This window comes from Aythya ferina (assembly GCF_964211825.1).
Source record: "Aythya ferina genome assembly, chromosome: 2".
NCBI lineage: Eukaryota > Metazoa > Chordata > Aves > Anseriformes > Anatidae > Aythya > Aythya ferina.
This window is the reverse complement of record NC_140297.1, coordinates 10,492,115-10,507,199: the sequence shown is the minus strand read 5'-3', so window position 1 is coordinate 10,507,199 and position 15,085 is coordinate 10,492,115. Positions and strand designations below refer to the sequence as shown.

At 36.4% G+C, this 15,085-nt stretch overlaps 1 protein-coding gene across 3 annotated transcripts in view; it reads left to right on the top strand.

The window, feature by feature from the left end:
- ESYT2 (extended synaptotagmin 2) overlaps positions 1 to 12,227 on the top strand; it is an 80,569-nt gene extending 68,342 nt beyond the window's left edge. For all 3 annotated transcript variants that reach the window (XM_084510023.1, XM_084510021.1, XM_084510022.1), the window contains 9 exons: positions 1,143 to 1,217; positions 1,931 to 2,017; positions 2,810 to 2,959; positions 3,737 to 4,125; positions 5,403 to 5,501; positions 6,268 to 6,399; positions 7,773 to 7,878; positions 8,909 to 8,958; positions 9,074 to 12,227. In XM_084510023.1, the coding sequence (XP_084366149.1) occupies positions 1,143 to 1,217; positions 1,931 to 2,017; positions 2,810 to 2,959; positions 3,737 to 4,125; positions 5,403 to 5,501; positions 6,268 to 6,399; positions 7,773 to 7,878; positions 8,909 to 8,958; positions 9,074 to 9,119 (1,134 nt within the window). In that variant the 3' untranslated portion in view covers positions 9,120 to 12,227. The remainder of the gene's footprint in view (positions 1 to 1,142; positions 1,218 to 1,930; positions 2,018 to 2,809; positions 2,960 to 3,736; positions 4,126 to 5,402; positions 5,502 to 6,267; positions 6,400 to 7,772; positions 7,879 to 8,908; positions 8,959 to 9,073) is intronic.
- Positions 12,228 to 15,085: the final 2,858 nt, after the last annotated feature.

Sequence of the window (15,085 nt, the reverse complement as noted above, 5' to 3'; positions counted from 1 at the left end):
CTTGTAGGCTGTTGTCTTTGATTAAGGCTATATACCTTTTATTAGAAATCACAAAAGAAAGGCAGCATTCATCCAAGAAAGGAGTGATTTCTACCAGCTTTTTTTTCTAGAGGAAACTATTGTTAATAAGCAGTGTGTCACAGTGTCACATTAAAATCAACTAATATTAGTAGAAGTATGATGTCAAAAACATAAATTCAGATCCAAAATTACCTTAAAATACACTCATTATTAATTAAAAAAAAAAAAATTATTTGAATTATTTGTGACCTTACATGCATAAAGTAGATTTTAACTAACTTTCTGTTTACAGTTTCCTACAGGTAGAACTCAAAGTATATTAACTATGCATACTGTACTGTCTAGGCCTTTTAAACTGCATTAACACCTACTTGAGATGATTAACTTTCATGTCTAACTTTTCTTTCTGACAATTTTTGTAGTTAATTGAAAATTTTTGAAAAAATGTGTTATTGGGAATGTTCCTTTGTGTATGTAATTTGTTTCTAAACTGATGTTTATTTTCACAGTTTGATGTAATGCTATACAGCTGGTGAGCAAGGCTCAGATATGGCAGATGGTTGATTCTCTAGTAAAGAGTATTTGGTAAACTGTAGAAATATACGTCAGGTACATCATAGTGAATCTTCTTTCTCCCCAGACTGAAAGTGGGGAATATCAATGTTCTGGTATTACATCTAGCTTAACAATAATACTGCCATGTAAATAAAGTGAACTTTCTGAGTTTGTGTTTTTTCCATATCTTCCATCTATATGCCTTACTCATTTTGCAATTTTAACTATGCTTCATGGGCTTTGGGCGTTGTTGTATACTCATTAAAGGATTTGCACCTTTTCAGTTTCATCCAAAGAAAACAGAAAAGAGTCTAAAATTCCTGTTTATTTCTAATGTTTTGTTTTAGTTTATTTAGGGAAGTTGGACACCTTCATGTTAATGTGTTCACCAGCCACTAGCCAGTCTGCCATTCCAGCCTGTTGAATAAAATGCTGAGAATAATAGATAGTCATACAGTAGAATGCAAATTAATCGTATTTTTAAGATGCAGACATTTAAGTTTCAGAGGAGACATTTAGGAGAAGAGTTTAGTCTGAAGACAAAGTTTTTGCTTTTTCTTTACCAGTCAGGAAAGAAAATAAACAGCAATCCCAACCCACTTGTTTTGCTGTCAGTTGGACACAAGGCACAGGAAAGTAAGGTAAGTTCCTGCTCTCTGTACCTGTCTCTGTCTACAGACATTTCGTAGCACATTGTGATTGGTATTGGCTATCAAGCCCTTGAGCACATCCACTGCTCTAAAAGTTATCACCAGAACTGAAATTTCCGATGAGGACCCAAGTATTGAATGGGTTCTTAATTCAAGATGTCTGTGAGTAGAGACCAGATTTGTAAATGTCCTTTCATAGTAGGTTCTGATCTGCAGCTGGGATTCCTGCCACAGTAGTTGTGTAAGTAACACTGTGAGCAAAACACAGGCTTCAAAACACTGATCAGGATTTGAAAATGCGTAGACAGAAATGTCTAGGTTGGAGGGGACCAAGAAGCTCATCTGGTACAACCTTCAGTTTAAAGTAGGACCTTTGATTAACCAAAGTGCTGTGTAGCTGTCATGGGTATTTCCAGCAGAGGAAATTCTACCACTTCTACAGGCATCCTATTTCAATGTTTTATTGTTTTCATGGTGAAGAATTTTATGTATATGAAAAATAAGAATTTCCCCTGAAGCAGCTGGTGGCTATTGTCTCTTGTCCTGCCATTATGTATCCTTGTCAATGAGTACCTCCACCTGGTCTATAACTACTTTTCAGATATTAGATTAGATCCCCCCTCCACTGCCTTGACAAGAGCTTTATTAGACAAACATATTTTACAATTTGTCTGTGTCCTGTTCTTTCTGTTCTCTGACTTTAGATTCGATACAAGACCAATGAACCAGTATGGGAGGAAAACTTTACTTTCTTTGTACACAACCCCAAAAGACAAGATCTTGAAGTTGAGGTACATTGTCTCACTCTTTAGATACCTTTCTTTTTTAAGACATTTCAGTAGAAATATTTAGATGTTATAGGCTGTTACGACATAACTATTATATTGTGAACACCATTACAGTTATGCTTAAATTGTTTTTTAATACTAGGCTATGAAATGTTATTAAAAATAAAAAAAAATATTATACCCAGTCTTTCAGTAGAACATGCTTGATGACTGTTATATTTAAATACATAACCTATGAGAAGAAAAGTAATTTTTGATGTCTGTTTTCAATCTTAAGTCTTCTCAATTGCTAGCAGAAATACCATTACGTATGGCTGATTTTGTTACCTTTCTCATACTGAGGAAGTCTTTGCTTTATCCAAATACCATATCCCCTTACACTGCTGAAATGTTATCCATGTAGTAAATGAGGGCTGTCGTAGTTGCTATTTCTCTAACAGTTATGGGAACTCATTTTGCACAGGCCATTAGGAAACCACAGATATTTTGATCAGGGATCAACTAGATATATATTCTAGATGTCGATGTAGTTGGTTAGTTGTCTTGCTGTAGTTATCTTGTTAGTATGTCTTGCTGTAGAAGATAGGGATGAAGAAAGTAGGCATGAAGTGTATTTGCTATTTTCTTCTTCAGTGTAAAGTAGTTTTATGATCAGGGAAGCTTGATTGAAGAACTATCTATGTTCCTTGTGCTTTTGTGCTTTTCTTTTTAAATAAAACTGTCATTTCATTTTCTTTCTGTGATTTTTTACAAAGTAGATGATAACAACATTACTTACCTTCTGTGTTCTTTCAGGTGAGGGATGAACAGCACCAGTGTTCTCTGGGGAACCTCAAACTGCCTCTAAGTCAGTTGCTAGAGAGTGAAGATTTAACTATGCATCAGCGGTTCCACCTGAGCAACTCTGGTCCAAACAGCACTATAAACATGAAGATTGCACTCAGGGTACTCTTAAAACTTTTCACATTGTAAATATATGAAAGTGTATTTAAGACTATTATGATTTCTGGTCCTTTGTCTTTATGAAGAAGATGGTACCTCTCCTTGGCTGTCTGTCACAATGCCTTGTGTCCTTTGGCCAGCAGTGATACGAAGTACACAAAGATATTCTATAATTCAAATACATTCTATTTCAAAACCAGAAATTCTTGGAACAAAACAGTAATCTGCTTTAATTAAGACTGAGTTTCCCCTTGTTTTTAGGCTTGGAAACTGTATGGAATCTGAATTCCTGCTAGTCTTTTATGAATTAATCTTGATCTTACAGTCACTGTAAGATCACTGAAATCGTTATCTTGCAGAAATGGAACAGAGGTCATCATGGTCAAAAAAAAAATAATAAAGTTTACGCAGAAAGGAAGTACCTTCGTAGTACTAGAAAAATTCAGACCAACTTTCAAGTACATTGGAGACTTCATCAAAAAGCTTGCATGCTTGAAAGTTGGTTTTTGTTTTCCCCCAGGTAATTTTTTTGCATAATACATCAGGGCACCTCTTTGGAACACTTCTGTTAATTTCTGTTATTTGTTCTTTTCTATGGCACTTTATGTAATATATTTGTAATATGAAACTATTTCCTATTGTAAATGAGTGTGACCAAAATTTTTGGTCCTGGTTCACTGTCTTAATTTAACAACTTGTCACTAAGTACTCTCTGTAAAAACAAATATATTCCTCTTTTTTGTAGTATAGTAATATTGTATGTATTTTAACTGTATCTAGGTCCTTTCTCTTGAAAAGCAAGCAAGATCTCCAGATCATCAACACTCAGCCCAAGTAAAAAGGCCGTCTGTTTCCAAAGATGCAAGAAAATCATCTTTTAAGCCTCAGGTTCCTGTCTCACCACCACTTGATTCAAACAAACCTGTTCCAGCCTCCCCAGTGACTGACAGTGATAAAAAGACAGATGTGGCTGAAAAAAGTCAGCCTCCCAATGCCAGTCCTCAGTGGCCAACAGATCTCAGCCGAAGTTCTTCGAGTCTTCATGCCTCTAACTTCAATTATTCTCCCAGCCACCTCTCAGTCAAGGAACCAACTCCTAGCATAGCCTCAGACATATCTCTGCCCATTGCTACACAGGAGCTACGGCAAAGACTACGACAACTTGAAAAGTATGATGTTAATTACTTGTTTTGCAATGCATCTAAGTTCCTTTATAAGAAAATGTTATGCAGCCAAAGAAATAGCTCAATTTGCATTTCAGTAATATCTTTCCTGTTGCAGATTGAGCCTGGAATTAGAAAATCAGCCTTTGAACTTTCTGCTTCCTCTTGGTACCTCAGTTAGACAGATTTTGCAATTAGAAGTTACTACACCATTGTTGTGATCTGCAAGATAAAGTCCACCTTGCTCTCATTACTGCACTGACTATGTAGTGCTGAAAAGAGTAGAATGGTGAGAAGGAAGGATTTGTGTTGGTAAAACATTAGTCACACTCATGCCAGTAGTTGCTTGTTTCACCACTGAATCATATTAGCATTAAGCCAATTTAAGCTGACTATAGCTGGTCTTCTTCATAAATTACACAGAGGGATAGTTGACTATAAAGAATGCTAAGTGACTGGTCAGTTGTTATTCAGTTAATGAGGATTGCTGCAACTATGATTTCTTAAATTCTCTATTTTTTTTTTACTTACCTCAAAGGGCAGCTATACTTACCAGTCAAGGTAGCAGAGCAGCTATCCTACTCTGAATAGGAGAACAGAAGCCATTAGATCCCTGTTTAAGTTGGAAGCTTCTCTATGAATCTAAGTAGATTCATAGAGAAAGACAGAGAGTACTCAGAGGAGTATGACTCAGTCTTTAATATAACGTTTGTTTTAAGGAATTAAAGACCATGGTTTAATCTGCTGTTGACTGTCTCTTCAATCTATACAAGCCTACCTGCTTCTGTGCTCCAGTTCCCTATTCATCTTTAGGGTCCTTTGTCTTCATTTTGTCAGTCTCTCTTTTAGTCCAAAACTGGGTTAGACTTAATTATGATAAATGTTGAAATACTACTTATTATTTAACACACAAATTTAATACTTCATTATTTGCCAAGAGTGGTAAAGCTACGGCTAAGGAGGTCCTTTATTGCAAGCCCCATGTATTTAGGTACTCTGACCTTTATTCTTCTTATTTTTTTTAGTAAGAAAATACTGAACAGGAATATTTCATTCTAGCCTATTGATCAATGGCCTAAACTATGAGAAACTGATGAAGATTTGAAACTGATGTGAAGATTTCACATTTGTGTTCTCTCGTCTTTCACGTTGGTGCAGTGACAGTTGAAATAGATAATACAATATTTCTGGAAATACTGTTCTGAAGTACTTAATGAATTTCAGTTGGATCTTACTGTAAACATGTTACTTAAAGTGTATAATATTCTGCTTTTTCACCACAGTGGAACAACTTTGGGGCAGTCTCCATTAGGACAGATACAGCTAACAATTCGTCATAGTTCACAAAGAAACAAACTGATTGTGGTAGTGCATTCCTGCAGGTGAGCATAAGACACCAAATTTTATTTTTAGTTCTTGATATATGACTTTGTCATATCTTGACATACCCTCTTAAACTGTTTGATTGCATGGATGGTCTTCATTACTTTTAAAATGACATGCTGACTGTAATTATTTGTAAATACAAAATCATACAGAGCTAGACTTACAACAGAATCGGTTAAAACTGAGGATTTCGCTGTGTTTTTTCCTTTGCCTATATCAGATTTTAGATTGAAATGGTATGTAGATTTCTACCAGAAGTGTCTAAAATCTTTATCTAAGAGCATGACTTTTTCATGGAATGACAAAAAGCATGATTTTTGGAAAGCCACATGCAAGCACTGAATTGGATTCAAGAAACATTAAGTTTCCAGCTCTGCTGTCTACTTACCATTTATCTGACCTTGTACAAGCTACTGCTTAGCAGTTCTTAGATTTTTTTTCCACTGTTTTATGTATTAGAATGTAGCCAATATGTAGCCATACTTTGTGCAGGATATCCCAGAACTGATTTATGTAAGGATTCTAAAATACAGTTATCATAAAGATGCAGATGATTCTCAAACGGGTGTTATGTTTCTAGAAATATTTTTCCACAAGTTTGATACTTCATGCATGGGAAACATCAAAGATATGTATGTGGTGATGAAGTGAACTTTGTTTAAATATAGAGTGCTAAATTAAGGGATAGTAGTGTGGACACATGCTTAGCAATGTCTCATTTATTTTCTAAAAATGTTTTTCCTTGTTCTTCACTGGTCACAGAAATCTAATAGCATTTTCTGAAGAAGGATCCGATCCATATGTTCGAATGTATTTATTGCCTGATAAGAGAAGATCAGGAAGAAGAAAAACACATGTATCAAAGAAGACCTTAAACCCAGTGTTTGATCAAATGTATGTTCTAAACTGTGTGTAGTAGTTCTATATCATGTAATTATAAAGCTGCCAAACCAAGGTTTCTCAGCTTACCTGAATGGGTGAGTTGTTGAAACTCCCAGTTGTCACCACCAGACTTGCTCATACATTTCTCTTCCTCTACAGATAGCTCCTTCCATCCTTCTGTTACCTGTTTTCACTATAACCCTTCTTACTCTGTCACCAGCCACTCCTCTCTTCTGCCTTATCCCATGTTGCATTCTGTTTGTGTGAGTAGCTAAGAAGCAGCACGCACTCCTGGGGCAGCTGGTTGGAACATGAGTGCCTTTTGGTTGGCCAGTATGGCTGGTATTGCCAATGTAGCCTTCTTGACAAGAAGCATGTAGATGTAGATTCTGACTGGCCAGTTTGCTGGCTTGTCTCCTCTGTAGGACTGGCCAGGCAGTGTTTGTACATGATCAAATTGCTTGGTCAATCTACTCTGTGGTACTTCTCAGCATCCAGTGAGTCAGGAAATTTCCATGTGGATTAAATCCTGACCAACAGGTTGGGATTTGTGCAAGCTTGTGCAGAATTTCATTGCATACAGATCCTTATCTTTGTACTTAGCTTTCTGATGATGGTTTCACTCAGATACATACCTCTTCCTCCCTCACCCATCGCTTCTCAATAACGAAGAGCATTCTCTATAGATAGGAAATTAGTTTGGGGAAAAAAAACACTTCAGTACATTCTGTCCAAGGAAATCTGTAAATTGTTAGTTAGAGGCTCTGGTAGATACACCTGGTACTGCAGCTCGCTCCTGTTTATCCCAGGATTTGTTCTTCTGTGCTTTTCAAAGTAAAAGGTATTGCAAAGCGGTAAAGCTGCTTAAAAACTGTAGTGACAAACAGATGTAGGTTGCGGTGCAATCCTGCCCTTACTTTCTGTAAGTTTCAGATCTAGCAAACAAAATGCGTTCTTTCTTAAAAGTTGATAGTTTCCTTGGTGTGAAAATGAGCTCTGGTTCTAGAGGAATGAAGATCAAGACTGATCAGTCTTTTCATTCTGGAGAATAATGCTGAGCTGTCAAGATAGTAGGATTCTTCACTTTCTTCTCTGTAGAGTCAGTGATTGGCCTTTTATTTGTTTTGTTTGTTGCTTTTAGCAATGGGACAGAAGTATCAAATGTTTGATGTTGATTTGGTATTAATATTGATCAAAGTATAGAAGAAAAATTTTCGGCAAAACTGGGATTTTTTCTCTCATCATTTATCTCAAGGCTTTTTTGGGGGGAATTTGTTTGGGGAGGGGCATAATTTGTTTTAGATTTGAATTGCTGTTTTGCTGTAGGAACTGAACTTGCACTTCAGTTACAGCATTCTCTCTAAAGCATCACTTTTTTCTGTCAGATTTGATTTCAGTGTTTCCCTCCCTGAAGTACAGAGAAGAACACTAGATGTAGCAGTAAAGAACAGTGGTGGTTTCTTGTCCAAAGATAAAGGGCTGCTTGGCAAAGTAAGTTGAAAATAAGCAAATTCCTTTAGTACTGTATGTTGTTATATAAAGATTAAAATTCTCTTGTGCAATGAGCTTGTTAGTGTTGACTGACATAGCTGATTCAGGTAGAAAGCTTTCAAAAATTATAGATGGCTTAGATGTCAGGCTTCAGTAAAGGAAGGAATGAAGTGCTAAGGATGAGAGGACCTACATCAGACTGTGAGGTAGTAATCTCTTCTAGAGAATGGTAAGTTTTGAGGCTGGCAGTAAAAAAAAAAAAAAAAAAAAAAAAAAGTAATAATAACCCTGCATGTCTGATTTATTAATTATACAGTCAGAGAAACTAAATAACAGCCAGTAGAAAACTACTGGTATCTCAGGAAATGGTCTGGCAAAATTGCTGGTCTTAAACACAGGTGGTTCAGACATCTTATTTGCAGCAGCGGTGAGAGTTTTTGCATTATGTCAAACCTAAAGGACAAGAAAAATTACACATTTATGCTTAGTAATTAAAATTCCAGAAGATCCATGAAAAAGAACTACTGGAGGCATTCCTAATGCCAGAACCAGCTACTGTGTTTATACCTTCACTGTTCAACAGGCACTCATTAAATCACTGTGTTTCCTACACATAGGAACAGTGTGTTCTTACACCCATGCAGATTGCCATATTCAAACTCTGTAAAGAGGATGACCACGATTCTAATCTCTCTCAGTTTATGGCGAATGGTGTTCTTAATTTTCCTGTTTACAAGGACGTCTGTTAGCATAAATACATCATTTGACTGCCATATCCTTTGTTCAGAAGTTATGCTTGTGAGGTGCTCTGGGACCAGTTTAAGGGTGCAGATTTTTAGCTTAAAACTAGCAGTTTGAAACTGTATTACAAGCCTACAGATAGAAGTTAGCTATGATGGTGAGATTGTAAAACATGTTGTTTATTAATAGTATTATTTATCCTGTAGTTGACAGGATTGTCAAATTTAGTCTTTAAAAGATGTTGAATGAAAGAGACAAGGTGTTAATCACTAATTTCAACTTTCCACAGGTATTGATACCTCTGGCATCTGAAGAACTTGCTAAAGGCTGGACCCAGTGGTAAGTATATTTCCTTTATTAATAATAATATTGCATACTAATAACTTGTATGTTATTAGTATTAATAATATATGCTAAATGTAAAAACACTTTCCTTTGTTCTCTTTGTTTTCAGGTATGACTTAACAGAGGATGGTACAAGACCACACGGTGCAAGCTAGGTCCATGGAAAATGGGAATTCCCGACACATACCTTTGCCAACCTTTATATATTTTTTAAGCATTGTTCTCACAGATGTATCAATATTATTTTTATAGCTTTACCAATTTAGTTGTTAGACACATCCCCAATAATTTTATAACACTTGGTCATTTTATGTAGACATACAGTTTCTCATTGTTAAATTTTGTATTTTAATTTGCTCAACAATTTTCCACGTTACTGTCATGTGCAATCGTAAAGTAACCTTTTGTGTTTAAGTTCATCTTTATGGTGGTTATACTTATTAGAAAGTGAAAAGATGTTTCCTGCCTTGTTTTATATCTCACCAAGCTATACTATACCATGTAAATATATACTATTTTTTTATAATTCTTTCATGCTGGTTTGAATTAAGAAGAAAATTAGATAAAGGATATAGGTATTTTCTTCTAAATGCATGTTAATTTCTTCAAATGAATCTCTTTTGTCTTTGCAGCACAATGGTCTTAATGTTAATCATTTTGTGATATTCTTCAAAAACAAACTGCAGAAAAATGTTTTTACTTTATTGTGCTTCTGGCCCAGTGTGGCAACTTTAAAATGTACAAAACATTAACATTTTAGTATTTATATATAAATGTATTATTGGAAAATCATGCTATAGAATATTATAAACAGAAATGAGAATTCTATAAATATTGTATAAAGAGAGGTCCATGAATCACAATTTATAAATTTGAGTTTTCATTTAATGGAGTAAACATTACAAACAGTACAGTTTGTTATACAGGTTCACTTGGGTTTTGTTATTTATTCCTGTACTCTACAGTACTGAACACGTGACCCTTTGAAGGCATGAGGACATGGATTTTACTGTATTATAAACAAATCTCTATTTAGAACTGTCCTGTCTGCCTTGTTTCACCGATAAGGAATACAAATCGGCGTGCAATGTAAGTTCATACAGTAGGCATACGTACAAAACATATGTTCTTTTTATTATAGAATACTATGCTAAATGGTTTATTATTCTATACCTTCTGTAATACTACAATGGAACACCAATATGTAAGAAAGTGTGAAACTGAGTTGAAAGTGACTGTCTTTACAGTTGCCTCATTGCTACCTAGCATGTTTGGTGCATGAAGAAAATGCACGTCAGTGGTCCACACAGCTTTCTTGAGAAATAATGGCGTTCTACTGAAGCATTGCCATAGTCTGCTGCAAGATCAGTAGTGATACTCAAACTGATAAAAGTAGACAGTTGCAAGTTGACGGGAGAGTATCAGCCTCAACAGCTGAGCTCACAGCTCTAGTTTTATGAATTATGGGGTGTTTTTGTATCCTGAACTGATTTTTCTTTTGCTGGTAAGTTTTCTCAGACTGTTATTAAAAAAAAAAAATAAAAATGTGCATTATGAATCCAAGAGAACAGTTGAGCTCTTTCAGAGCCAACAGCCTCATTCTTGGATAAGTATGCAATTAGACAGAAGAAGTACATTATTTAGCTAAGATTCTAGAATGATCTCTCAGCCAAGAAAGAATTTTAAAGCATAACAATAAACTCCTGAAATTAGCTTTATTGTAAAATTACTGATGGAACCTTAATTCTAGATGTAGAATATGCCTACATTACTAGATGTACCAAAGTGCCTACCATAGATGTAGCTTTTTGTCTTTTTCAAGTTTAAGAATTGACTTACTTCAGTTTGTCAAAATTCAATTTAACATTTCTCACATAGATGTGACACACATACACCTCTATATAGTGATGGCCTTCTTATTGCCACATTTTGTACAAGACAATTTTTGCAAACAAACCTACGTTATAGATTTTGCTGCTGTTTTTCTGAGGGACTGGGCAATAGAGAGAGGTTCTATGTAAGACATGTTTCTGTTTGAAGGCTTCACTTTATATTGGATTGTATGAGTGTCTATATACATATACACTCATCTGTTCATCTAAAATATATATATTATGAAACAGATTTTCTTTGCTAGATCTCTGTTAAAATGCTAGGAATGAAAAAACAGAATTATCGTTAATGCAGTGGAAATACAAAAAGCAAAAGGTGTTTTAAGAAAGAGGTGTGCATGCAGTAGTTCAGCACAATTGTCTTTTGCCTTGGTTCAGCCAGAGGTGGAAGGACTTTTGCATTACATCTTAGCCAGTAACTCAGCAGAATCTGATCCCAAGCATGCAGATAAGCAGTTAGACTGATACAGTGCTTCAAGTCTTAAGTGAGGTCTGGGGACTGATGTTGGAAGTCTGCACTTGAACAAAAAGAGCGCGTATTTTGTCTTCTGAAGTCTCCAGGGGAAAAGGTGCTGTGTTTGGGTAAACACAAGATGATACCACAAAGTGAGGAACTGAATAAATTGTAGAGGACAGGTTTTCAAAAAAGCTCAGGACCCCCCATTAGGGATAGATTCGTAAGAGAAGTGCAGTTCCTATTTAGGAATCCGAAATGGAGAGAATGTAATTCAGCAACAATGCAAATTCCATAATTCTGATTGGCAGGTAGCAGTCATGGATGCCACAGTATTTAGAAATGTTTAGGAGAGTGAATCTGGATCAGAATAAGATTGCCTATTGTTGGTAGTGGAAGCAAACCTTTGTATCATAGTTACCAGGTTCTGAGTGTTCTGTTTGTATGGAAGTAGCGAGGACAAACACCACTTTTCCTCTGGGCAAAAATTGCACTTCATTATCAAGTCAATGTACTCAGTATCAACTGATAGCTTTTCATGTAGTTCTTGTTTATCCTGTGCCTTAAAATACGAACATATGAAGATGTTTAAGAAATGGCTAAAATGAGCTTTGTTACATGTATGTATCAACCACAGTCTCTAGTATTGAAACTGTTTTTAGGATTACTCTGCTTCACTGACGTGAAAACCAGCTCTCTTTTATCGCAGTGATACAGCCCAAACTCAAATCAGCATGCATATCAATCAAGTTTGGGTTAAAAGAATTTTAGTTTTGTCTTGAATCCTTTATCAGAGCTGCAGCTAATGGTGAGAGTTGAAATGAGAACAAAGGGTAATCAATTTTGTACAGATTGCCTTTTTTGCTCATGTAATTCTACATTATGATGCATGTATCCAATAAATGGTTCATATGGAAGTCAGTGTCTTGCTTCCCTCTACACACACCCCGTTTTTTTCTCTTTTGTATTTCCTGTCTGAATTTGTAATCTAAGCGAATTTTATCCTGTTAAAATAGCCACATGTTCCAACTACTGCAACCTAGGTGGCCTTGCTGTGAGGTGTACAGGCAGATTTGGGGGTTTTACATGAGAGAAAGTGGAGTGAGAAGTACAGGATGAATCCCTGAACTGGGGAATTCCATGCTTGTTGGTTTGGAACAGGTTCACACTTAAATTGAACAAAGAACATATTAAATCTTTATTTCTTTTTCCTCATAATATAATCAATAAAACAATTTCTTACAATTCTAGCACATACTAATTGTCATGAAATATGTTTTCAAATGCACGTGGAACTTAAATATTTATAACACCTCTTCCCTTAAACAGCTAAAACGTGTCTCAATTCCTAATAATCAGGTTTCATCATCCATAGATAAAAACTGCAGATGTTCATAACCTGGACACTGTTGTATTTTGAAGGGGCCCCACAGGATACACATTATTGGTGCTAACTACAAAATTACAAGGTTTGGGTTGTAGAAGGGCTTTTTGGAGGAGGTATCTTCCTTCGTAGCAGAATAAATGTTTTCTGTTGATCAAAGGGAGGACAAATTTAGATCCAAATCAAACCTTCCCTTCAGGTGGTAACTGGACCCGCACTTGCAAAGCATGCTGCCTGTGTTCATGAGAACTTGTCAGAGTATATAACAGTCCAGATGGGCTTGGTTACTGATCTGATGGGCTCAGCCAAACCTAGACTTTTCTTAATATTGGTTGCAATGTGTAAACCGTTTTGGACCATCCTTTAGTTTCCATCTTAGAGCGCATTTGTCAATATTGATACCAATACAGTTATTTCAGCTAAGAGCTGAATAAAAAAATAGTTTCCTGTGTGGTTTCTGCTTTAATTATTTTAATTATGTGTATTTCCCCCCCCCCAGACAAACTGAATGTTGGATGGTACCTTGGACATTTGGTATAAAGAACCAAAAATTCAGATGGTCCCCAGACCTATTTGTGGCTGTAGCTGGCTGCTGAAGGATTTGAGCTATTTCATGACAAGTATTGTTTTTATACACCTTAACAAAGTGTCTACCTTTATCATTGTGTGCTCCTGCTAATTTCTAAGGCTTATTGTCAGGCTCTCATCAATATTCTCTGCCATTTTCTGAAATACATTATCTGAAAATTGCAAAGCAGCTGAAGTAAGAAACCCACTTGTATTTCTATAAGTGCTATGTCGTGAGCTTAGCTGCCAGATTAGATGGCAGCTCTGGGAGCAAAGTTCTCTCATCTGTATTCATGTGGTAGGGGTGATGCTCTCTGTTCTCACCATCTGCAGGGAATACTGCTTGCCAGTCACCTACAGTGGGATCCAATTTGAGCAGACTGCTGCATATCTGTTTCCTCAGATGCAACTGAAGTGAAGCCAACCTGTCTCCTTTTGTTCCTGTGAGCGCTCAGTAGCCATACACTTCACTGCAAAGGAGTTAAGGGCTAACAGGGACCATTCTTCCCTTTAACTTCCATGCAGAAACAGGTATGAGGACGCAAAGCCAGTCAAGATGCCATCCTTATACTGGGGCTGTACATGTTAACATCCCAGGGGACCACAGCTGGGGTGATTCTTGGCATGGGGACAATGGGACCGTGGGACCCACTACTGCCAGAACCTGATAACCCAACTGCCCCCACTGATGGCTGTGCAGCCTGAGAAGTGACGTACAGAAGAAAGTCACGAAGTCCCAGCATCCTGGCTGTCCTGTGACTTCATTTACCAGTGCATAGTGAGAACCTGTTGTGTAGCTGTGTGGATCAACTTGTTTTGTTTTGTTTTATTTTTGTTTTGCTTAATGGAATTGTTGTAAGCAGAAGTTTGAACTAGAAGACGTGGAGGTCCCTTCCAACATGAATTATTCTATAACTCTTGAGTACATTTTTTCATGTTAAGTAAATGCATTTTTGGTCCTTTGCAGCAGGTCTTCATGGGCATTTTGCTTCCTGACTCTCAGAGGTGGGCTTGGAGCAACACTGGCTGAGCACAAAAACAGGGAAAAGTTGCAATCTTCGATAAGCGAGTGTGTAAAAATTATTTAGTAATTAAAAATGTTACGTATATAATTTGAGCTATAACATAGATAATGCTAGCAAAATGACAGTTGTCTCTAGGTTCTGAATGAAGATCACTGATTTTACTGGTAACTGGGGAGAGATCCCTAAAGTAAAGAAAAAAAAGTGCTCACATTTAATGGTCACTGTTTCCAACACAGAATTTCAGAACAGTGTTTTGTTTTGTTTTTTAATTCAAGTGGATTTGCAAGCTCATGTGTTATTCGACAAACACTCAGAGACTGATAACTGGAGCTTCGTGCAGATTAATAATTTAATAAATACTCTGCAAGTCAGTTCCATGCAGCCTTCAGCATGGGAGAAATACCTTCACCGATACTCCAGGTATTTTGTGTGCTTTTCAGTTGCTATCTAGAAGTTAAGTTCAAGTTACCAGGTTTCAGTGTTTTCAACCTAGAATTGATAAGGCCCTTTATCTGGTTTGGCTTGAATCAAACTATTCTCTAAGCTAAAGTAAACATGATAACCAGTGAACAGGTGCTCTGTTGTGACTTTCAGTTCAGAGCTTAGTTGGATAAATGTGACAGACTCTGACAGCAGCATCCAAATGAAGAACTTTTTTTTTTAAGGCATGTCGCTCCTACAGGTGATGAAAAATGAAATGAAATGTAATTAAGTGAAAATGAGTTCGTGGAAATGGTTGTGACTCATAGACTGGTATTTGTGGCAATGCTAAATCTTCATGTTTCATTAGGTAAATCAT